Source organism: Siniperca chuatsi, linkage group LG13, assembly GCF_020085105.1.
Source record: "Siniperca chuatsi isolate FFG_IHB_CAS linkage group LG13, ASM2008510v1, whole genome shotgun sequence".
In the NCBI taxonomy this organism is placed as follows: domain Eukaryota; kingdom Metazoa; phylum Chordata; class Actinopteri; order Centrarchiformes; family Sinipercidae; genus Siniperca; species Siniperca chuatsi.
In genome coordinates this window covers 28,803,433-28,827,903 of record NC_058054.1, presented here as the reverse complement: position 1 = coordinate 28,827,903, position 24,471 = coordinate 28,803,433, and the positions used below count along the sequence as shown (strand labels likewise).

Below are 24,471 nucleotides of genomic sequence, written 5' to 3'. Positions count from 1 at the left end.
GCAGCTGGCCTCCAGTGACCTTCTGCCTTCGTCGCTGGCATCCCGTCAGACCTCCAAAGACCAGGGACCTTCAAGTTCAATTTCCTTCAAGGGTTCCTAGTCCCTGGGGAAGGTTCCTGCAGTGTAAATGCAGCTTTAGAGAATGAGACCTTGTTAATCCTCTAAATAATTCTTGAAAGTCTCCAAAGTTAAATCCACACACAAGCCATGACAGTCGAAATCACAAGAAATCACATCTTTAACATAAGGGATTACTCTTACAGGTCCCATATTGAGCAAAACTGTTTTATTCTTGTGCTTTTAAAAGTAGATCAGCTCTCTATTTTAACAGTGTGAAATTGCCATTAGCAAAAATCCGTTGTGCTGAAAGGGAAACTGAAATTAACAGTTTTAGATAGATTCAACTTTATTTGTCGATTTTTTTATTTATTTTTTTTATTTTTATTTTTTTTTTTGAGGAAAAATGTCCTAATATCAGACATCCTCCTCCTTTTCCCTTCTGGCCCCGGTTATCAACCGTGCATAGTTGCTTCTTCTTCTTTCTGCTTTATGGCAGATTGCAACCATTGCTTTTGAGGTTGCATACTGCCACCACGTACTTTACTGGAGGCATTGTATTCTGAGCATTCCTGCACTCAAATGACTTAAAAATACTGTATATAGTGTCTTTTGGAAAATGAAAATAGTATTTAAAGGGCTGCTTATCCATCGTGCTGTATAAAAATAAGGAGGGCTTTGGGGTTAAACTATTTATAGTGCAGCTTACAGGGGAAAAAATTTCCCACAGGCCTGCTTAATGATACATATCGAAACCATGACACTCTCTTTTGCAGGAACTGTCCACAACTCCTACAATCATTCAAAAAACAAAGTAATGCACTATTTATATCGACTAGCTTACGACAAGATTAACTGTGCCATTATAGTAGTCAAGTCAATTTTATTTATATAGCCCATTGTCACAAATCACAATTTGCCTCAAGAGGCTTTACAATCTGTACTGCATACAATACCCTCTGTCCCCCAAAATGCCCCTTTTAATAGGCAGGGAACTATTTTTTATGGAATGGGTCCATTAATTTTGTAGGCTAGCTATCTCCCTGTGAGAAATTGCAGGGAGTGGCTTGCAACAGTAGACTATTAACTAATGAGTCAAACCCCTAATGTAAACAAAAGCATGTTGGCTTGTTCTGAAAAGAAACAATAATCCCACCAGATCGATCAGTAACTCATGTTGAGAAAAAGGAATGTGAGTGATAGAGGCTATAAAGCTATTGTCCAGAGTCAGATGTCTATAGTAGGTGGTTGGCTAGTATTTGTCCAACGTAGACAGGGTGTCACTGCTCTCTATGATCACTGTACGGAGATTGCTTTCTCTGCTTCTATCTTTGAGTTCTGCTAGTTTAGCCTTGACGTTCTCTAGCTTTCTACGTGCGCCGCTAATCTGTTGTCTTTTGGAGCGAAGTGCCTGTTGTAGCGAATCTAGCCCAGCTTCTGCACTACGAAGTGACTTGGACTGCTGTTCTGTTTGAGTCCTTAAAGTGCGCACAGCATCATTGGTGCTTTGGATATCGAGTTTGATTGAAGCAATCTGTGTTAAAATGTCATTTAATGTCTCTTTGACTGAAGAAGACAACGTTACATCCAATGAGCATTGTTGCTCTTTCAATACTAGCTTGACACCAGTGTATATGGTAGCATCAAGGTCTTCTTTCAAGAGTGCAATGGAATCTTTAAATTTCTTCTTTATTGGCTATTGTTCAGCCTCCCTTTTAATGGGTGACCTAGATGAAGTATTCATTATTAGAAATTTTGTTGGAAAAAAAAAATTGATAAAAAATGTATGTAAATGGAGCTATGGGCAGAGACCCAAGTTCAGATGTCATGTACTCTCCGATAACAAACACATATACAATTTAACATATTATATAACTATATTATCACATTTAAAGAAATAGTTTGAAATTCTAGGAAATGTGCTTACTTGCTTTATTTCTAAGAAATAGTTGAGATGAAAAGATGGAACAAAATAGGAAAGTTTCCGTTTACAATTTGAATGTGGACTATGTTGTGATACATCTGCATTCTATTCAGACCAATACAAAATCCCAACCCAGATGGAGGAAACAGCTCTACAGAGCCTAACTATGGGTGTGGGTGGGTTTGAGATTAATAGCGTGTTTCTATTTCAGATTGAACTTGAACCTTAAAACTATTTAGCCAAATTTACTGTTCTCTCTGCTTCTTCTTCAGACCCTTGCATCTCTCCAGCGCTTGTCTACAGCACTGAACATCCTGGAAAAGTATGGCTGTAACTTGACAAATCCCAACAGGCCAAAGTACTGGAGGACCGTGAAACACAACAACCCCGTGTTCAGGGCCACTGTTGATGGTATTCAGGTAACAAAAAACATATTATAGAGTATAGTAGAGTGTAGTAAGTGCTCTATAAAAATGTAGTACTCAAGGAATCAAAAGAACTTATTAAAATAGGAAGTAATACAAAGAACCTCTGACAAGCCCTCATGACATATTGATGGCATGTTTAGTCAGTCTACAAAATGCCTGTATTCCTAAGTCTAGAATATAGACTGACCGACAGTAAGAGTATGGAGACTAGCCCCATAAGTTAATGATGATTACCAATGTGATTTCTTTTTTCTGTAGTTATAGTAAATGAAAGTGGTCACTTATCAGAGATATGGGCTTGTACATTGTTCTGACTGACTCTTCCATTTGGCACAGAGCAGTCATTGTTCAGTTGGTGAGCAGCCCTGAGAACTTGTTTCCACCCAGTCCTGTGACTTTGGTTGCTGATAATCCTGTCCTGGTCCTTCCCTGAACCTGCCCTGAATGTGTCCCAATCTTGTCCCGATCTTGCCCCAAAACTGGGCTGAAACCTGTTTCAATCCTGTCATGAACCAGTCCTATTCCTATCCTGATCCTGTTCTGATCTTGTCCCAAATGTGTCTTTACCCTGTCCCAAAACTGCTAAAATTTTCTCTTAATCCTGTCACATTTACTCTCGATCTCAAGGAATGATTTCCCGTGCTGATTGACAGAAATTGTATGTAAATAACCTCTAATTCCATACTCAACTGTTTGGGAAAATTAACCAAAAAACATTGAGTTCACATTACATCCTGTTTGTTCTTTCCGCTTCCAGGGAGGACGAGCAGTGCTCTGTCTCTATGGTTACTCCAATCAGCAGCCAGATGGGCTCAGCTTCCCCGATGATGTCACAGATCCTGATGTGGGCCGAGTTGCTGCAGTAACACTGGAAGTGATGAGCCTGAGGATGGAACTAGAAATGCTTATTAAGGTGTGTGTGTGTGTGTGTGTGTGTGTGTGTGTGTGTAATTTCTGCATACTTATTAGCTACTTACGCTTTATTGATTTCCTTGGGAAAAATGTATCCTCTGTATCTTCTGTTTACAGCAATGGCATGAGCATTTCTAATAATTCTGTTTCTGCAAGTACAGTTCTTACTGTGCCAGACTTTCCCCAGTTTGCTGTAGAGCCAAAGAAAAATTTCAAAACTTTATATTTTGTATAATATGTAACAGACCACACAAAGTGGAAATAGACTTAAAGAGTTTCCCCTCAGGGATCTGACTGATGTGCAGTATATGTCCATTGCGGGCCACATTCTTGTTGACAAGTGTGAACATGAGCTGAATACAGTCCAGATGGTCCGACAGTTGACTAAAATGGCATTTCAGTTTTTCAAGAAGTAGAGAGTGTATATTAAAAATCAATGCCTCAGTAAGGTATCATTTATTTCTTCTCCACATAAGCAACAATGGATTGCTGCTGTATGATGGTTGCAGGTATTAACTAGGTTATGAGAAAGGTGTGTGTGTGTGTGTGTGTGTGTGTGTGTGTGCGCGTGTGTGTGTGTGCGTGCGCCCCTGCAAGCTAAAATTGTGCAAATTGCTCATTTTCACATTTACTGAAAAAATGACTACACCAATTACACTGCACCACCTGAACTGCATAAATGCAGCTACAGCTGTGCTACTCCACCCATCTCAACACAAGTTAGTTTGTTTGGAGCCTTGAAATTACCACACAGGTGCAAATGGGATCACCCAGTTAGTGATATTTATGTAAATGTGGTTGTGAAACACTAAGTTTTGTTGTATCATTGTAGGATAATGTTTTAGAAGCTTTTATGGTGATTGTGTAGTCATAAACTGCTTTATTTCAAGGGACTGCCCTCGTATATGTACACGTGTACAGGTTGTGTACATGTACTGTCTGCATAGTGCATTGTACTTTTTGCTTGACTTGAATTAAAAAGCATTAATGATAACTTGTTATTGGTTTGATCCCAGGAGGCTCATCCCCACCCTGAGTTCTATGAGAGAATCATTCCTACACTGAGACACAAGGTAGAGTCCATCATACAGTATCTGTCATCCCTTCAGTTCAGTGTTGTGCATGAACGCGCTCAAAGAGCGTATGCGTTTGCAGCTAATGAACGTGAACATGAGCGCTGTTCACTCCTGCGAGAGTTAACGACGCTCACGCACTGTGTTTTACGGCATCAGGGTCACAGATTTTTGAAACGACACATTGAGCTGAAGCATCCGACCAGTCTTGGGAAATATCTGCGAGTGAATGATGATCAGAAGAAATCATTAACAAAGTGTAAGACGAGCCAACAGCTGCAAAGTTCCTCCACCCAAGTCAAACTCAGCATTTTGTCAAGGAAAAAAACAGAAGAAATGAATGTAAACTAGTTAATTTTTTGGTTCTGTGTGAACTGAACTTTGAGCTAGCACTTGTGAAGTGTGAACTTGCACAACATTGCTTCAGTTACATGTTTAATTCAAAGAATACATTGGCAAACGCTGTATTATGGGGTAAATCAATATTAAATCACATGCTGCACTGAACCCAGGAATGGTTAACATGGTAAACATTACTTAACAGGGGACATCTTTACTAATTTTCACACTTCCCCAGTTCATACTAGGGATGTATTCAGAGAATACCATTTTATTTCTAATGAAAATTGCTACGTGCTTTTGGACCCATAGAGCATGAGCATTAGAGTCCTTATCTGACTGAGCTGGCTGACTTCCTACTGACACCTGCGCACATGAACCACAGGAAAATGTTTACTGATACAGCTCTGTTAGCCTTTTGTTTGTTATTGGACACAAGGGCTTAAATTCTTATAATACAAAAAATGTTTGTGACCCTTAGAAAAATATATTTAAAAAAATGCAGTTGTTTTATCAGGCATTTATTTTTTAATGATTTTTAATTAATGTAGGAAAAGGTTTTTGGGGCAATTCCGATTGCGGCCACTATGGCAAAAGTGCCTCACAGACAGTTTTGCCAGATTGGGCTGCTTTTTATTTGATTGGGAAGGTAAAAATGGTTTGGGGCGTCTTAGGATAATTTGGGCTACTTTTTGTACCATTTAGGCAGTTTTCGCACTGATTCTGTGGCAGCTAGGGCACCCATGGGCAACAGGGCAAACCCAATAATGTCCATTACTGATTAGTATGTTACATTGTTATCAAGGTAAATGCTTGTTGTTGTCTAGAAGCAGGAGTGTGTGACCAAGCTCTGTATTGCAGCCTTGAAAATATCATTTCATGGTTTGAACTGATATGTCAGACAGACAAAAAAATCTTTTATGATGATTGGGCGGGGTGAGGCTCTGAGTGAGCTACTATGCGTCAGTCAAATGGAGGCTTGGTTCATGCAGTACATGATACCACAGGCAATTGTCTAGCTTGTACAGATTGTGCAGATGAGTTATAGGGGGAACATGGCAATTTGTTTCCCGTAAAAGCACAGCAAATGACAGATACAAGTGAAAACATTCAATTCATTGTCCTGCTACCCATAATTCAATCTAACCTCACTATCAGAACACAATACAGGCCACCACACCAGACACTCACCAAGTTCATGATAAGAAATAAACAGGGCACACAATAAGAGTTCCATTTCTCTAAATTGGATGAAATAAGAACACGATTGACATGCACTTCATCATACTGTATGTGGTGTCCTAGTTTAAAAGATAGGTTCACAATTTTTCATGTCCATCTTAAAACAATGGAACAAAATCCACAGTCCTCGTTCTGTGCAAAAATGTATTGTAAAGTTTATCTGACGTTAATATGAGGCTTCAGCAGTCCGAGTTAAACAAATCTAGTGAGTATCAAAGTTTCTGTCTTTTAAGTATAAAATTGCCTTAAAAAAATAATTTGGACTTGGACGGCTGAAGCCTCATAATGTCTTAAGGACAGGTCATTGTCAGGTTTAAGAATTGTACAAAAATTATTCAACTTCTGTCTTGAGGTACAGTCAGTACATTACAGATACATTAGATCAGAGACATTATTTAAGCACATTTAACCCCTGTGATTTGAATGTTGAATTAGTTCTGAGTCCAGTCTTAATATAATTATATACCCTTTATTATTCTCCTGGTACTGTGTGCTGGTGAGGAGAGCTTTGTCTGATGAAGCCATCTTGTCTGGTGAAATATTGGTATTATTACATTACTCTGAATGAACCATCTCTTATTTTGAAGTTTCTGATGACCTGTAATGCCAATTCTTTAAGTGAGCTTTTACCCACTCTTCTCCCCACTTAGGATGTGGGTCTCAACACTGACGCTGTGGTCTACCACTCCTCCTCCATTTCATGCCATTCAGACGGTCAGACCAAGTCTCTAGCCTTCCCCCCACACCATCGCTCCTCCAGGGAGAGCAGCCATGTCCGCTCCTTGTCCTCCAACCACCAAAGTCTCAGGTCCACTCAGGTCTTTTCCACTTCCTCAAACAAACACCCAGGTGAGAAGAAAAAACACTGTTTCACTGCATTGACTACATGGTTAGCTAGGTGTTTATTTGTGCTTGTTTATGTGTACATTTATATGTAGACTGCATACTATTGCAACAATTACTAAGGTCACACACATAATTTCACCTTGCTATTCAAGAAAAGTGGTTTTGGTTCAACACATTGAAACACCAGACTATGTTTGAATAACTTAATCAGACATGGTTGACATTTGTGTCTTTCTCCCATATTCAACAAATGTCAATACATTAGTGTATATGAATGCTGTTTTGTGTATTGTGGTGGCACTATGTTGTATTAGTGGTAAGAATGTAAAGGGAGCCACACACAGGTGGCATATGACGTGTGTCAAAACACCTGTACTCATAGTAGGGCAGCACAATAATCGCAGTATTATCAACATCAAAGTGGAATACCCAAATCGCAGAAGCTGTAATTTTTTGATAAAGGTAAAATGAGTGACTAAACAGCATTATAATGAAGTACTGTAGTGCTGCAGAGATGTCCCCGCCTACAAATCTTATTCTCCAGATGTAATAAAACATGTTTGTTTGTTTGTACAGACCCCAACAAATGTCACATCATCATGATTTTAATAGTTTTTTCAGTCAAAGTTGTGATGCAAAATTGATCATTCCCACTAATCGTGAATCATATCACAATCGTTATATCTGTCAAAATAATCGCAATATGATTTTTTACCATATCATGCAGACCTAACATAGTTTTTCTTGTAAGCCCATATACCAGCGGTGTCTTCTTCCCAGCATTGATGCATCCTGATCCTACTACTGTACCCTGACTACTTCTTCTGTCCACATCGTGTCCTGTGTGCTATGGGCGTCAGTTGATGCAAATTAAATGATGCAACTTACGGCCAGTATGCGTTACACTTAACAGTTCTATAAATTGGTTGATTTAAATTTAATTTTCTTTCTCCTTGTAAAATAAAATTTATTTATTTATATATATATATATATATATATATATATATATCCTGTAGATATAAAGGGCTTATTCTAAGGTAATGAAAACACAATGATTCTTATTTTCAGGCGATTATACACTAATGACAACATACTTATAAACATTGTCGTCATATTCTACAAATAGAGCCCCCTAAATCTTACACACTGAACCTTTAAGACTCACTTTAATCTTTTTTTAATCTTTTAATAGCTTTTTCTTAACTGATGGTATTTTTTGAAATTATTTAAAACACTTTGTAACTTTGTTTTGAAAGGTGCTATACAAAAGTTAGCATTATTATTATTATTATTATTATTATCATTATTATTATATTTGGCCCATGTTATTAGGTTGACAGGATTGTTTAGCAAGTTTCTTGCAGGAAAATGGTTTTACATTTTAGAAGCTGTGGTGTTTAAACACTCTTGCTTTTTTATTCTTAAAGATGCATTTCAATTAATCACTATTTGTGCTCACTTAACCACTTAAGAAGTCTCACAAGGGCAACTTGGCACAGTGTTATGTCATTTGACGAACGTCATTTGATGCCCGTAACACACTGAAGACAGAATATGTAGTCAAAGTACAGTGGCCTGGATGTGCCAATCCATGGAGTGAATGTGATAAAATAGCTGCTTTTTTGGGAAATAGGACAGTGGCATATCCTGATGCATCAAGGCACATAAAACCACAGTGGGCTAGAAACAATATGCATGGGTGTTTTGACATAGTGTTTTACTGCCAGTGTGTTGCTCTTTTATAATTCCATAGAAACACCTAGCAAAGCAAGAGTAACCTCCTGCTAGACCATAGCAACCACCTGAACCGAGAACTCAACTAGAGCATTCAACCTTCTAACAACACCATCCACAGCCATCCTGCAACTAGGCCTGTTATATGCTTGCCAACCACAGGCAGCTACGTACCGTAGATATACTTAAGCAACTGGAGAGTATTGACTTTTCACCATCCAGGAACACATCTACTTCCTTAAAGATATCAACCTCTTACTCCCTGCTTGCAGGGGTATTTTTTACGCCACCATTTACACTGTAAGAAATAATAGCATTATAGTTACTTACACAAATTGTCTTCAGAAAATGCACTTTTTTAGTTAGTGATGCACTTACACATACTGTAGATATATTGTATTGGGACACTGAATTGGCACTGTATTTGTATAGTTTTTGTACAGTGTACTAGTACAGTATCTGGTACAATGCAAAATACAGTTGATTTTTTCGGTTCCTAAATTCCCTGATATGAACATTCACTGGCCCCTGTCAGTCTTAATGATTGTCTATCAGTGACTACTAATCAAGTTGGAGCATTTCCGGGCCTCTTAGTTCACTGAGGTAACTCTGTGATATAGTTAAGGAGCAGGGGAGTTGGACATTTAGGTGCTCAGACTGATATGACACTGTCATTACCATGACATGACACCTGTCATGAATATGAAGGAGTCTTTATGAAGGTTTATGACTGCTGTCATTAAAGGTGGGGTATGTGATTCTAATCCAATACACGTGTTTTTGTCAAATTCAGCGAATATCTCCTCACGGTCCACTAGCTGTCTGGTAACATTAAATGACTTGTCCATGGACATTCATCTTACTTTCTAGTTTTCCAAGATATGCTGTTGTTGTGTTGTTAACTATAATAGCAGGAGAGTTGTGAGTATCGCTGTCTGGAGCTGGTTTGCTGGCTCTGTGAAACATCTCGTCCTCTCTGCATCTTAGCTTCGCAGCAGCAACTGTACGGACAGTTTGCTAACCCACAACCATAACCTAACCAATGTTAGTTACATTACTTGCTGTGTCGCTGTTTGCTCTATATCATGGTATTTGTCATAGTATTGGATTACTCCAGAATCGCATACTCCACCTTTAAGTGTCATTTGGTCAATTATGTCACTTTTAATGCAAAGTTGACATTGTTTGAGATGTCTTTGTCATGACAACTTGACATTAACCAAGACAAAAATGTCCTTGTTATGACAACTTGACATTAACCAAGAAAACATAACCTGTCAAAAACATGTCATAGCAGGCCTAATTATCAAACTTAAAGAAACTATTTAGCTTTATGTGTTAACATTACATTATACTGTCAGATGTGCTTGGTTTTGACAACGACTGTCATGAATATAATTGTGTCGTGAATAATTTGACCTCAAGTAAAGTGGAACCATTTGGACTTGACGTAAAGATGTCATTAATGTTATGACGGCAGTTTGACAACAGAGTACAGTACCAAGGTGATTTATGGAGTTTCCTGAAGGACAGATAGCTTTACTTGTTGCTAAAGTAACGTTAGCTAACCTAACCACATTGGTGATGGTTGAGCTGAGTTTCCCCCCTTCACTGTGAAGCACTTTGGGTATCAAGATAAAACGCTAACGTTATATAAATATAATCCATTATTATTATTAATATAACCACTAACTGCTGCTAATTTTAACTGTTAGCTGCTGTTTATGACATAACAGTCATAAACCTTCATACAGACTCCTTCATGTTCATGATAGGCGTCATGTCATGGTTATGACAGTGTCGTGTCAGTCTTATGAACCCACCTTCAAATAAAGTGCTACCGTAGTTTAAATAAGAAGATAGTGATCTGTTCAGAGCATGTTTAGTTTAACAGATGCTGCATTTATTTCATTTTAATAGAACATATTTTCCATTGCTGCCAATAAGAGTAAATGTTAGAAGTCATATTTGTTGTGAAAGTGAAAATCTGAAGTTGTCAATTCATTTGCTACTGATTATATTTATCTACCCATTGTGCAGTTATGGAGATTTGCTTATTATTAGGGTTTATTTACTTTAAGCTTAATATGCTTGGTTTATAGCTTTGCTTATCTGTTCTTTTGTATAGAACTATACACTAAGCGACAAGTGGAGTGTGTTGACTGGTTTGTTGACAGTATTCAATAAATATCCTAGAAAAGAATTTTGTGCCTTGTCCCTGACAGACATCTGTGGTTATTCAACATACCGAGCCAGAAAATTTAAAGGTTATAGAGAGTCAGTTCCTGAGTCTTTCTTTCCTACATTATAGGTTATAGTAGAAAATAATGTGACAGTGTTTGGTACAGTGTATTGTTATCTCTGTTTCAGAAAACTGCGCTATCTGTGAAATATTCCGTATCTCTGCCCACTGCCTCACCTGCCTCCAGGGACTCTGCTCAGAATGTGACAGACTGTACCACTCCTATCCTGAGAGGGCTAATCACCGTCGAACAGCTGTCACATCATCATCATCATCATCATCCCAAAACAGGAACAGTCACAGGTCAGGATCAATAGTTCTGGCAATATTAACTGAGAATACTCTTATCCCACTGGTCTACAGCCAGTGCTGGTTCTGACTACTTGTCCATCAATATCAAGTAACAGTTCACTCCAGGACTCATTGAACAATTAAACTTTAGCTATTGACATCAAAGGTCTCAGGTGTATGTGTCAGGATCTCTAACTTGAGGAGTCACTCTCTTTGCTGCTCAACTGCCATCTTTCCACACCTGTGGTTGGGTGCAGATCAGTTGTTATGGTTTCCCTGTGAATGAGGAAGTTTCAATTATGTCATTAATTTAGTTCAGAATAAATGAAAATTAAATGCTATTGCTGGTTTGCATTTTCATCTGAATAATGGTTGGCTAACCAAGCTGCCAAGACTGTGCTTTCTTTAAGGGTTTGTATTGCCCTAAACAAGCTCAACCAATCAAATTCTGTAGGTTACAGAAAGTCAAGGCTATGGTCGAAGTTAAAGCTGACCACAGCAAAGTCTAGTGCCAGTTTATATATAGTGAAGGTCAAAGTGTTAGAACTGACTGCTAGTATGACTATTCAATTCAATTCAATTTTATTTATATAACGCCAATTCATAACAGAAGTTATCTCATTGCGCTTTTCCTATAGAGCAGGTTTAGACCGTACTCTTTATAATATTATATATTATTAATATATACTATGAGAAGTATGTGAACAAAATCAATATGTATTGATGTATATTCTGTCTATACAAATTGGCACAAAAGTATTACAGTCCATCTTCCCCTGTTTCAGTTCTTCCACCTGGCATTGCCTTCACTGCACTAAAGTCAACTCTGTCCAGGATGTGCTGTGTGAGGAGTGTCGGCGCCCTCGCTTGGAATCGATCAGCTCTAAAGCAGATGAATCTCAGCCTGCCACCGTCACTGGTCTGTGTTGTCTCCAGTAATCCCACCTCCTTTATTCTACTACTTTCTAGTTTCCTCTGTGACATAGAAACTGAGATAAAAGCAAATCAATCTATAAATCTATGGCTTCTACCCTTGACTTACTACTCCTGCTGTAGAACATTGTTAGGCTTGTTGACTTAAAACAATTCATTATGTATTCATTGAAGTATGCATTGAATTCAGTATATCATTTCACCCTCTAAGAATCGCCACCTTAATGTAGTGGAGGGGTCCAGTGTGTGTCGCTGTGGCCCTGGGAGCTGTGTTGTCGGGGGCAGTGGCTCTTGGTAGGGTCTCCCGAGGCAAACTGGTCCCAGGGGAGGGGCCAGACTAAGAGCGATTCTCAGACCCTATATGACTTGGCCAAGAAGGAGCTGCAGAACCTTGCCTGGAACAGGGAAACTGGGAGAGGGAAGCTACGTGCCCTATGGGCCCCCCACTCCCAGGGATAGGCATAGGGATTGGATGCATTGTAAGCTGGGCAGCAGGCAAAGGCGGGGACCTAGGCATGCTGACCCCTGGCATCAGAGACTGGAAGTGGAACATCACCTCTCTGGTGGGGAAGGAACCTGAGCTGGTGCGTGAGGTTAGCGGTACCAACTAGATATAGTTGGGCTCACCTCTACGCAATAGGTCTGGGTCTGGAACCAAACACCTGGAGAGGGGCTCTCCTTTTTCTGGAGTTGCTCAGGGTGAGAGGTGGGTGGGTGATTGGGAGGAATGGCCTGCCTGATCTGAATCTGAGTGGTGCTTTGTTGTTGGACTTCTGTGCTAGTCATGGAATGGCCATAACAAACACCATGTTTGAGAATTGGGTGGTTCATAAGTGTACTTGGTACCAGAACACCATGTTCAAAAGCCTCCATTGTGGAGGCGGCTGCTAAGAGTTGTGGTCAGAAGGGCGTCGGTGCCTGTCATGGCGGAAACCTAAAAATACGCTGGTGTACACCAGTGGTGAAAGAGGCCGTCAAGCTGAAGAAGGAGGTTGCCAAAGCAAAAACCCAGGTGTGGGAGGACTTCGGGGAGGCTATGGAGAAAGACTTTCGGTTGGCCCCAAGGAAGTTCTGGCAAACCGACTCAGAAAGGGAAGGCAGGGCTTGGCTCAGGCTGTGTGCAGTAAGGGAGGAGAACTGCTGATCCTGACTAGGGATATTGTCGAGCAATTACTTTGAGTAATTCCTGAACCCGACCAACACGTCCTCTCTAGAGGAGGCAGAGTTTGAAGACTTGGCGGAAGCCTCACCTATATCCCATGCAGATGTCTCTGAGACAGTGAAGAAGCTCCTCTGCGGTTTGCAGCCGAGTGTGAAGTGGTTGGGATGAGAGTCAGCACCTCCAAGTCTGAAGTCTCTGCCGGAAAATGGTGGATTGCTTCCTCTGTGTTGGGAGAGAGTTACTGCCACTGCTCCTTGGCGTTGAAAGGAGCTAGTTGCGGTGGTTTGGGTATCTGATCAGGATGCCTCCTGGGAACCTTCCTTTGGAGGTTTTCTCATCTGGCCTGGGAACGCATCGGGATTCCCCAGGAGAAGCTGGAAAACAATGCTGTGGATAGGGGCCTCCCTGCTTAGCCTGCTGCGTCTGTGACCCAGCCCCAGATAAGCGCAAGAAAATGAAAGGATGGATGGATGATAATTCTAATGTTGTTGGTAATTTTATTTGTGAAAGTAATACTTGATTATAATATTTAATGGTGCTATTTTTATTTTAGGCCCAAGTACAGCCTCAACCATCAGTATGTATGTAGAAATGGGCCACTTAGACCCCTTTGGGTTCAGGCCAAGTTGTAGACCTCTGGGGGGCTTAATCCCATCATCTCATGTAAGGCTTTTACTATGAAACACCTGCAGGAAGTGTTGAGTTTCATTATCAACAAATTTAAATCAAGAAGGGCAAAGCAGACATGATGAGAATTTTTTTTCTGCTCTGTTTTAATAGCTTGTGTATTTTTTAACAGACTGCACCCGTTGCTATTACTGGAGACTAGGCCATTATTTGAATACCAGCTTTTATTTTAAAATTCACACTTGTTTTTTATCCGCTTTAACCATTTCATTGTCACTTGACAATGGCCAAGGCTTATTTTACTTCTTATGAAAGCAAGAAATGGCCACCACAGTTTAGGAAATGATTGTGATTGATAATAATGTGAATAGAATGAACTGATATTTGCGTGTGTGTTAATGTGTTCTTCTCAGAGTGGCAGTGTAAGAGCTGTACCATGGTGAATGCAACCAGCAGTATTCTGTGTGAGGTGTGTGAAAGACCTCGTTTGGCCACACGACCTCCAGTGACCCCGTCACACCCACCCATCACCCCCCCCAGACCAGCAGCACCAGTACTGGGCATGCCCGGTGACCCTGACAGCCAGGTCAGTTAACAGTTTGTGTGTGTGTGTGTGTGTGTGTGTGAGACGCTTATCAAGCTTCTTTTTAGCCATCTCGGTAAGTCCAACACTTTGGTCCAGAAAAAATTATCTCAACAACTATTGGGTGGATTACCATGGAATTTTATAGACATTTTTGGTCTTTAGAGGATGAATCCTACTGACTTTGGTGATCAGATTCCCTGACTTTATCTCTAGTGTCACCATGAGCTTGACATTTTTGGCTTTTAGTGAAAAGTCTTAACAACTATTGGATGGTATGCCATAAAATTTGGTTCAATTATCCATGGTGCCCAGAGGATAATCCCCTGACTTTTCCTGTACCGCCAGTTTTGTACACACTTTCTATGGTTCCAAGATCATAAATCTATTAGATGGATTGCCATATAATTTGGTACAGACATTCATGTTTCTGTCAGGATGAATTGTAATAACTATAGTTAGCCTCTGACATCATTGGGTCAAAATTTCAGTTTGTCCATCAACCTCAGCTGTACTGTATGTTTAGTGCTGATTAGCAATTGTTAGCATGCTAACATGCACAACTAAGATGGTGGACATTGTAAACATTATAGATGCTAAACATCAGCATGTTAACGTCTTCATTGTGAGCATGTTAGCAAGCTAATGTTAGCATTTAGCTTAAAGCACAGCTGTGCCTTAGTACAGCCTCACAGAGCAGCTAGCAGAAGAAGAAGAACAGAAGTTATCTCATTGCGCTTTTCCTATAGAGCAGGTCTAGACTGTAGAGACCCAACAAATCCCACCATGAGCAAGCATTTGGCGACAGTGGCAAGAAAAAACTTCCTTTTAACAGGCAGAAACCTTGGACAGAACCAGACTCAATGGTGGGCGGCCATCAGCCGCTGCTGTGTGTGAGAGAGAGAGATTTAGAGAGAGAGAGAGGTTTAGAGATAGAGAGGTTATAAAAGAGAGAGAGAGAGGTTTTGAGTGAAGGGGCGTGGAGGAGAGGGAGGCACAATGCAAATTCCACCTAGAATTTTTAAAATAGTAGAAATGTAATTGTAGTATTAATATTAATAAATGAATAATAATAGGAATGACAGCTATAGGAATAATAATGACAGTATTAGTAACAGAGCCAATATCAACAACTGTAGCAGCAGAAATACCTGCTGAAAGCGACAGAAGGAGAGAGGAGAGAAACGAGAAAGCACCAGAACTACAGGAGAGAGAATATGTCGAATTAGTAACATACATTAATGGGATAAAAAATGTATACAGATGGAGAGCGAGAGAAGGAGAGAGGAGCTCAGTGCATCATGGGAAGTCTCCTGGCAGTCTCCCAGCCTATAACAGCATAACTAAGGGATGGTTCAGGACTCACCTGAGCCAGCCCTAATTATAAGCTTTATAAAAAAGGAAAGTCTTAAGCCTACTCTTAAATGTGGAGATGGCGTCTGCCTCCCGAACCCAAACTGGGACCTGATTCCACAGGAGAGGAGCTTGATAGCTGAAGGCTCTGGCACCCAGTCTACTTTTGGAGACTCTAGGAACCACAAGTAACCCTGCATCCTGGGAGCGCACTGTTCTAATGTGGTAATAAGGTATTATGAGCACTTTAAGATATGATGGTGCCAGACCATTAAGAGCTTTGTAGGTGAGGAGAAGGATTTTAAATTCTATTCTGGATTTTACAGGGAGCCAGTGCAGAGAAGCTAATATTGGAGAAATATGATCTCTTTTCCTAGTTCTTGTCAGTACACGTGCCGCAGCATTCTGGATCAACTGGAGAGTCTTAAGAGACTTATTCAGGCAGCCTGATAATAAGGAATTGTAATAATCCAGTCTAGAAGTAACAAATGCATGGACTAGTATTTCGGCATCATTTTGAGACAGGTGTTTGATTTTTCAATGTTATGTAGGTGAAAGAAGGCAGTCCTTGAAGTTTATTTCACGTGAGAGTTAAAGGATAAATCCTGATCAAAGATAACTCAGAGGTTTCTTACCGTGGTGTTGGAGGCCAGGGCAATGCCTTTTAGAGTAACTATATCTTTAGATAATGTGTCTCTTGAGTTATTTGGGGCCAAGTACAATAACTTCAGTTTTGTCAGAGTTTAACATCAGACAATTGCAGGTCATCCACGTTTTTATGTCCTTAAGGCATGCTTTAAGTTTAGCTTACTGATTAGTTTCATCTGGCTTGATCAATAGATATAATTGGGTATCATCCGTATCATAACAATGAAAGTCTAGGGAGTGTTTCCTAATAATATTGCCTAAAGGAAACAAGAATAGAATCAGTCTAAGCACAGAACCTTGTGGAACTCCATGACTAACTTTGGCGTGCATAGAGGATTCATCGTTAATATGTACAAATAGATCGATCTGATAGGATTCAAACCAGCTTAGTGTGGTTCCTTTAATGCCAATTACATGTTCCAGTAAAAGGATGTGATGGTCAACGATGTCGAATGCAGCACTAAGATCTAACAAGACAAGTACAGAGACCAGTCCGTTGTCCTATGCAATTAAAAGGTAATTTGTAATTTTAACCAGAATTTAAAAAAATTTTTTTTTTTTACTTAAAATATTTGTTAATCCATCCTATATACTTGCAATGTTGTCACACCACAGTTTTCATAATATACCTCTCACAGTGATTAAATAAACCTACTGTTGTCTCTGACAACATTGGTGCTAGTCATTTTACTGACAAGTGACTGACTGTGCCAGCACTGTCTATAAAGTTTCATCTAGCAGAGGGCTGTAGCACATTTCAATTTGTCATTTTAATATGTATTTGTATTTTGTTCTTCAGGTACAGTATATTACGTAGAATCTAAATGTGATACTTTTCTTCAGCTTTTCCTTGCCACAGTGTTCAATGTCCCAATCTGCAATATGAAAAGTCTCACGTATTTGCAAGGGCCTAATTTTCACTGGGAACAGTATTTCAAAATCTAGATTTTGCACTTTTATTAAATTCAGAGTTTGGGGGACATAGTGTCCTCTTACTGGCCAGATGTAATACAGATAGTAATACAGATCTGAATTAGTATAGAAACAGATAAACTTATGTCATTTATTTCTACTGTTTCCAGCAGAAATGTCCAATTTGTCGATAGACAAATATTCTATTCAACACATATGGAGATTACATTTTCAATTATAAATCAATATTTATACTATTTAATATTTCTAATTTTCAGTAGATCACTGTTTTTTCCTGTCTTGCATGAGGCTTCAGCAGTCTGAGTTAAACAAATCAAGTGAGCATCCAAAGTTACAAAAGAGAACAAAATTCCCTCTTTGTGTTACTATCCCTCCACTGCAGCTCAGTACAAAAACAGTCTGTGGAAACATAAAAAGGAAAACAGAACCATTTTCAATGTTCATATTGACTAACTATTGTTTTTTCAAGACAGACTTGAAAAATTGTGAATCTGTCCTTTAAGATTTTAGGAAAATTTTAGGAAAATTCCTCTGTGAATTAACAACTGAATATTAACTCGACACATACTGTATTTATCTCTAGGACATTTCCCAGGAAATTCTTAGGAAGCTATGGAGTCTGTAAAATAATGTGTTTCCATCAGTGTCTCAGCCTATGTTCCATCTCAGACTGTGTTGAAATCCCACCCTAAAGTCCAAATTGAATCATAGTTTGTGCTTAGGTTCTTATCTTTTTATCATGAATTATTTTACAACAAAACAACAAACATGATATAATAGCCATTATTGAAGGAAAGAAGAAAAACATCAATATAACAGGTGACTCCAAACTTTTAAGCAGTAGTGTATAATTGAGGTGACTTTAGATGTGATCATAGCTCAGGGTATGCAGTTAACACAGAAACACAGATACTTTTATTCTCTCTCTCTCTCTCTCTCTGCCCAGTGGGTGTGTCAGTTCTGTACCTATCTGAACTACTCTCCTGCTACAGTGTGTGAGATGTGTGACCTGGCTCGTCCAGAGCCCGCACCCCTGCCCGTGAAGCTCCGCCCTCCCTCTCCAGTCAGACGGGTCCCTGCTCTGTCAGTCAAACCCAAAGAGCCCGCCCCTGAAGACCTGGACCCCTGGAGGCAGAGGCTGATGAAGGAGGAGGGGCAGAAACTGATTCAACTGATTAGAGCAAGTCTCCTTCATCACCTGTCATTGTCCTTGGATCTAGACCACATTTAGTGTCTGTATTCTAGAGTATCTGTCCTTCATGTCTGTGTCAGGATGGGGAGAAGAAAGGAGTGAGTCCAGAGGAGGTGTACACAAGCATGAGGGTAGCTGGAGACAGCAGCATCCTGCCCTGCAAGTGGTTAAAGACAGAGCTTCCTCTGCTGTTAGACCAGATCAGGATGCTGGTGGCAACATCCTCCCTTCAGTCTGTTTCTGACAAGACCACAACAGAGCACACAGTTAGTATGCTTCTCCCAGTACTGACAAATCACACCTTTATGTTCCTCTGACTGACAACAACATTGTCAGTGTTGTTTTGTTAGTGACTGACTTTCCTCTAACACAGAGCAAGTCATGTGAAGCTCCTGCTGAGGATGCTGGGAAAGAGTTGGACCCTGCAGAAACAGAGAGTGTGGTCCAGTTGTCCATAGCAGAGGCCAAGCAGGCCTGGCTGACAGCAGGGGGCGACACAGAGAGAGCTGCCAGACAAGCTCTGAGAGACCGACTCGCCAAGGTGATGAATATGTCTCCATGAATTGTGTAGAGATGCACAATAATATTCCAGCAGTCTTCCTTTTGTCTAGAGATGGTTTATTTTTTTCTTCACCCTACCCTCTCAGGTAAAGGAGCTGTGTGTGCTGGGCTTCAGTGATGAGGCTCACTGTCATGAGGTTTTGAGGCAGAGTGGTGGTGAGGTGAGAGGGGCCCTGGCCCTCCTGCAGCGACCCCTTCTGGAACCCTTTCACAAGCACATTTGGAGTGACAAGCCCGAGCCTCCTGTAGACATCCATCACCCTGACAAACAGGTGAGACCAGGCATATACATCAGGCCTGGGTCCAGTCACAAGAAAAGTTCAATCCTCAGCCATCATTCTGTTATCAGTCATTAAAAGAAGAAATTGATAAACCCTCTTTAGTTGCTCATCCTGCCCCTTCATGTCATGGTAATGCAAAAGATTTCTCCACATTAAGGCCAAGAGGGTTTGTATTGAAAAAGACAGTCAGATGTGTTTTGGTCCTAAACCATTGAGACTCCCAGTCCAAATGAATGAGTGAATTCAACTGAGTTGACAAACAACACAAAGAGATCTGAGAAAACATAAAACAAAAAAATAAAATACTTTTAGGGTTGATCAAAGAATCATTTTCTGTTTTAGGAATTTTTGAATGTGTGTCAACCTAAAACTTCCATGATAATAGAAACACATTATTCTTGCTGAAATCCACATTGCAAGTCTGGTTTAAAGGACCATGATACCTTTTCACACCTTGACACATTTTCATATTAACAATGGATCAAATGACAATGTGCTTTGTGAACATTGCCGCTGTTAGTGACATAACCACAGAGAACCGTAACCAACTATGCAGTTCCCCTTTAGCTTTGCTGAGCACTTTAAGCCATTTTAGTTTTTTGTTTTTTTTATGCCTGCAAACTCTGCTCTCATCAGCATTGTTTCTAGCAGCAGCAGGCAGCTGTTTTCAGTGAAAAAGCTCTGATCAACCAACTGTACACTACCAGCAGCAAACAGCAGACAGACACAGTTAGTTAAACTAGCTGGTGAACATCTACAACCTTTATCCTCCAGCCCTCTGGACAAAATCTAGGTTTTTATTTGAAGTTATGGATTGTATTGCGCCTCTTTTGCTAATTATTTTTAACAGCTCGCTGTCTCCTGGCTGCGTCCCAGATTACTTTAAAATTGCTTGTGTCCAGCCAGTCCAAAAAAAAACCTGGGCTTGATCCCACCCTCCTTGATAACTATCTCCTAATCTCCAAACTGCGAGTACGGTGTGCCTCAAGGTTCAATTCTGGGACCAATACTGTTCTCCTTATACATGCTCCCCTTGGGTGATGTAATCCGCAGACATGGTATTTCTTTTCATTGTTATGAGGATGACACACAGTTGTACCTCCCTATCAAGCCCACTGACCTCAGTACACTGAGTTCTCTGCAGGACTGCCTGTCTGACATACAAAACTGCTAAAAAAGCATTTTTATCGTAAACCATATCGTGATCTTACCTGAGCTATCTGTTTATTTTACTGTTTTTATGTATTTTATTTTTTATCATTCACTGTGGTATTTTATTTCTCTCTTTGTGATGCACTTTGTACTTTGTTTTGATAAGTGCTCTATAAATAAAGTTTTATTATTTATTATATTATAACATAGTGGAGCATTTAGCAGCTAAAGAGCCAGATATTTCCCTCAGGAGTTGGTGGAGACCAAACCAGAGCTAAAAGGAGAGTGAATATTGGACTTACATTCATCAGGTGGCCAGAAAAATGCCTCCAAATGAATGCTAATAAAAGTAACATGAAGTTATACGATACTGAGAGGAAAAAGAAAGTTAGCCATAGTGTACCATGCAACGTGTTCTGTAAACAGAAATGTGAGTTCATCCATGCTTCTGTGTGACCATTAGGCCGTCCACCTTAACACTAATGTTGCTCTGTGTCTGCTGCATGGGTGAAACTGTATGCCAACACCTTCACCATAACTTATATGCCAACACAATGATAAAATGTCAATGTTGTGGTTTCAGCATGTTCTGCTGCCCCAAGTGGCCAAAAAGTCAATGAATGCAGCTTTAAACAGGACACTTGCAGAGCACAAGAGTAGGCTGGGATAGCTGGTAGGATATGTGAAGTCTGTCTTTGTTGTATCCTTCTTCATAATTCCTTTCTTCTTTTCCAGCGCATATGTCGGAGGTTACTAGCAGTGTACGATCTTCCTAGCTGGGGTCGCTGTGAGCTAGCCATGTCGCTGCTTCTAGAGCACAGCGCCCCCTACTCACTGGAAGACGTAGTGCAGGCTGTACGAGAGTCCCACGACAGGGAGTTTATCAAGAGAGTGCTGGCTAAAGAGTGTCCCATCTGCCTCTCTGTCTTCCCCCACAGCAAGGTACTGAGACAGTGAATGTTTAAATGAGTTTTGCAGCATTGAAACACATCCTCAGTCATTTCCTACTTTCTCGCCCTCTCTTCTCTCTTAGATGCAGTCTCTGACGTCATGCCAGTGTTCAGTGTGTTGTGGTTGTTTCCAGCAGCACTTCACCATCGCTATAAGGGACAAACACATCAGAGACATGGTGTGTCCAGTCTGCTGGGAGCCTGACATCAACGACCCTGAACACCTCAACAGCTACTTCTCCACCCTGGACATCCAGGTAGGGAAGCACATGAACCAAGGAAGGAAAGAGGGAGGAAGGTAACATCTCAGATTCACATTCCAACAGTGTCAGGATGACATATGGTGCCTGGTCACACCAGAAAGTGGCACAGAAAAATTTTATGTTTCCTTGGTGCTGGAAGTTTGTTGACATAGTGACTACTTGGACTCTCAGTCGCTAACCACACAGTGTGTTAATTGAAGCAAACTCATTTGTACCATCCACTACAGAGAACTGACTGCAGACTGTGCGTCTTTTGTGGAGCAGAGCATGGTTAAATAAAACTGGATGATGTAACACAGCTAATATGCAGTGGTGTGAAAGTGTTTGCCCCCCGCCTGATTTCTTATTTTTTTGCATGTTTGTCACACTTAAATGTTTCAGATCAAACAAATTTAAATATTAGTCAAAGATAACACAAGTAAACACAAAATGCAGTTTTTAAATGAAGGTTGTTATTATTAAGGGAAAACAAAATCCAAACCTACATGGCCCTGTGTGAAAAAGTGATTGTCCCCTAAACCTAATAAGTGGTTGGGCCCTACCTGTTAAAACATAACTGTGGTTTATCACACCTGAGTTCAGTTTCTCTAGCCACACCCAGGCCTGATTACTGCCACACCTGTTCTCTATCAAGAAATCACTTAAATAGGACCTGCCACAGGAACTAGTACTGAATAGTTTGTTAGTATAGTTCTAATGTTAAACATAGTGAGCCAATTTAACTTACACTTTTTCACACCACTGTAAGTTCCTCCATTGTGCCTTCTCTGGGTCAGCACTATCAAAACGGTGTGCTGTTGGTCAGCATTCACCAAGTACACCTAATTGAACTCAACAGGAAAAATTCAGACTTATTTTAGAGATTTCCAAATCCACAGTTTGCAGTGATTCCATTGAAATTAATTGGTTTTAGTCCAAAGTTTTTGCTGTCACAAGCGCTGGTGTGACTGAGCTGTTACAATGAAATATATTTTGCTAAGTTTGGGTTTAATCTGCCAATAACTGCTATTTTATGCTCAAAACCTGCGTGCACATGATACCTCTTATGGTTCCTCATGGTTCCTCTGCAACAAACACTCAGCATTTGTCTTTATAAACATGTTTCAGTACAAGATTGTCCATCATTTAGCCAGTAACCAATGTATTGTAGTTACAAATAGCTGCAAAGTTGACCCATGCTTTGTCCTTTACAGTGTTAGACAGACACAGCCTTTGATTTTGTACAGGTTTTTGGCCAATAAAAAAAAAACTAATGGAATAATGCCTCCTTTTCTTTCATCCTGTTCTGAGCCTAGTTCAAAAGCATCTTTTTTTAATCCATACTGTAACAAGTTCAATTAGAAAAGCTTAATAGCATTCACTTTACACAAATGTATATATGACTGATATTCTCACTTTCTTGGTGAGTGTTCAGGTAGGTCTTCAGAGCATCTTAAGGCTCAGACGATCTTAGTCCCATTGTAACTCCATGGACTAAGATCATTTTAGCCTGAAGATGATTTTGAGAAAGGAAGCCCAGTCTAGTATGGATAAATGTTGCAAGTAATTTTGTGCCGCACACAAAGGGCATGTCTTGCAGTAAACCTGTTTAATTCTTATCAATCTGAGGCAATAATCCTCTTAAACATCTCAACATATGCTTCCACACAATATACTCAACAGTATGTTCAACAGCACATTCAAGTAATTAACAGCATGCAGTAAGGGTTATCATTGCCATAGTCAGTCATGGAATGTAACTAAGTACATTTACTCAAGTACTGTAACAAATTCGAGGCACTTGTGCTTTACTTGAGTATTTCAGTATGCAACTTTATACTTCTACTCCACTACATCCCAGAGGGAAATATTGTACTTTTTACTGCACTACATTTGTCTGACAGCTGTAGTTTAGATTTACAAATTTTCATCCCCTTCCTGTCCAGTGAAAACCATGTATCTCCAAATGTTTGTGATGAGCTGAAGGATGAAGAGTTTCCTTCATGTGCTGAGAAAACTCTCCTCCTCCTGAAGCTGAATAAACTCTTTAACCCCCCCTCGGATCAGCTGGGAAACGCATCGTCACAGAGCTGAAAACAGGCTGTTTCTTTTTAGAGATACGTGGTTCTCACAGGACAGCGACGCTACAAACATATGATGATCTTATAGACCATGATGCATTGCTGCAGGTTAAACTACCCAACAGTATATAAAGCAGTTAAAATGAGCTGAACATGAAACATCTGCAGCAGTAAAATGCAACACACACATGAATGCAGCAGGAATATGAATCCAGAAACATCAGATATAATAAAACACTGACAGGAGCGTTTACTGCACAGGGACGACTCTCACTGTCGCACTTTAAGTGCATTTTGCTGATAATACTTACATTCGTTTACTTCAGTAAGGTTTTGAATGCAGGACTTTAACTTGCCTAATTAAAACCATAAGTTTGGGTCTGTTTAGTCACAGAGAAAAACAGGTCCAAATAGGGAACACTGCTCCACCTGCGCGTTTCCTTTGATTGACAGTCATGAGTTGGCATGAGGTGACTTCTTGACTTGAGAGAAGTGTTGAACAGTGCAGGACTATTACAGGTGAAACATTTCTTACCACTTCCACAGAGCTTTTTCCAAGGTGTGGAGAAAAGGGATATTTGTGTGCAGTGTTAATGTCAAGCAGAACTGGATACAAAAACAGTGAGCTGTAAACTGTTTAGTTCTTGTTGGTAAATGGACTGTACTTGTATAGCGTCTTTCTAGT

At 40.1% G+C, this 24,471-nt stretch overlaps 1 protein-coding gene across 9 annotated transcripts in view; it reads left to right on the top strand.

Annotated features, from left to right (window-relative positions):
* The window catches only part of LOC122886338 (E3 ubiquitin-protein ligase RNF31-like), a 61,623-nt gene that overhangs the window by 6,679 nt on the left and 30,473 nt on the right, over positions 1-24,471 (top strand). For 8 of the 9 annotated variants that reach the window (XR_006380325.1, XM_044218370.1, XM_044218369.1 and 5 more), the window contains exons 3-15: positions 2,254-2,400; positions 3,167-3,322; positions 4,338-4,394; positions 6,626-6,824; positions 10,926-11,100; positions 11,874-12,007; positions 14,224-14,396; positions 18,274-18,507; positions 18,600-18,785; positions 18,893-19,060; positions 19,167-19,352; positions 21,249-21,455; positions 21,547-21,720. Coding sequence is in view for 8 of the 9 variants with exons in the window: in XM_044218370.1 (XP_044074305.1) it covers positions 2,254-2,400; positions 3,167-3,322; positions 4,338-4,394; positions 6,626-6,824; positions 10,926-11,100; positions 11,874-12,007; positions 14,224-14,396; positions 18,274-18,507; positions 18,600-18,785; positions 18,893-19,060; positions 19,167-19,352; positions 21,249-21,455; positions 21,547-21,720 (2,196 nt within the window). In the remaining variant the exon portion in view is untranslated. The remainder of the gene's footprint in view (positions 1-2,253; positions 2,401-3,166; positions 3,323-4,337; positions 4,395-6,625; positions 6,825-10,925; positions 11,101-11,873; positions 12,008-14,223; positions 14,397-18,273; positions 18,508-18,599; positions 18,786-18,892; positions 19,061-19,166; positions 19,353-21,248; positions 21,456-21,546; positions 21,721-24,471) is intronic. The other variant, XM_044218368.1, reaches the window with a different exon arrangement.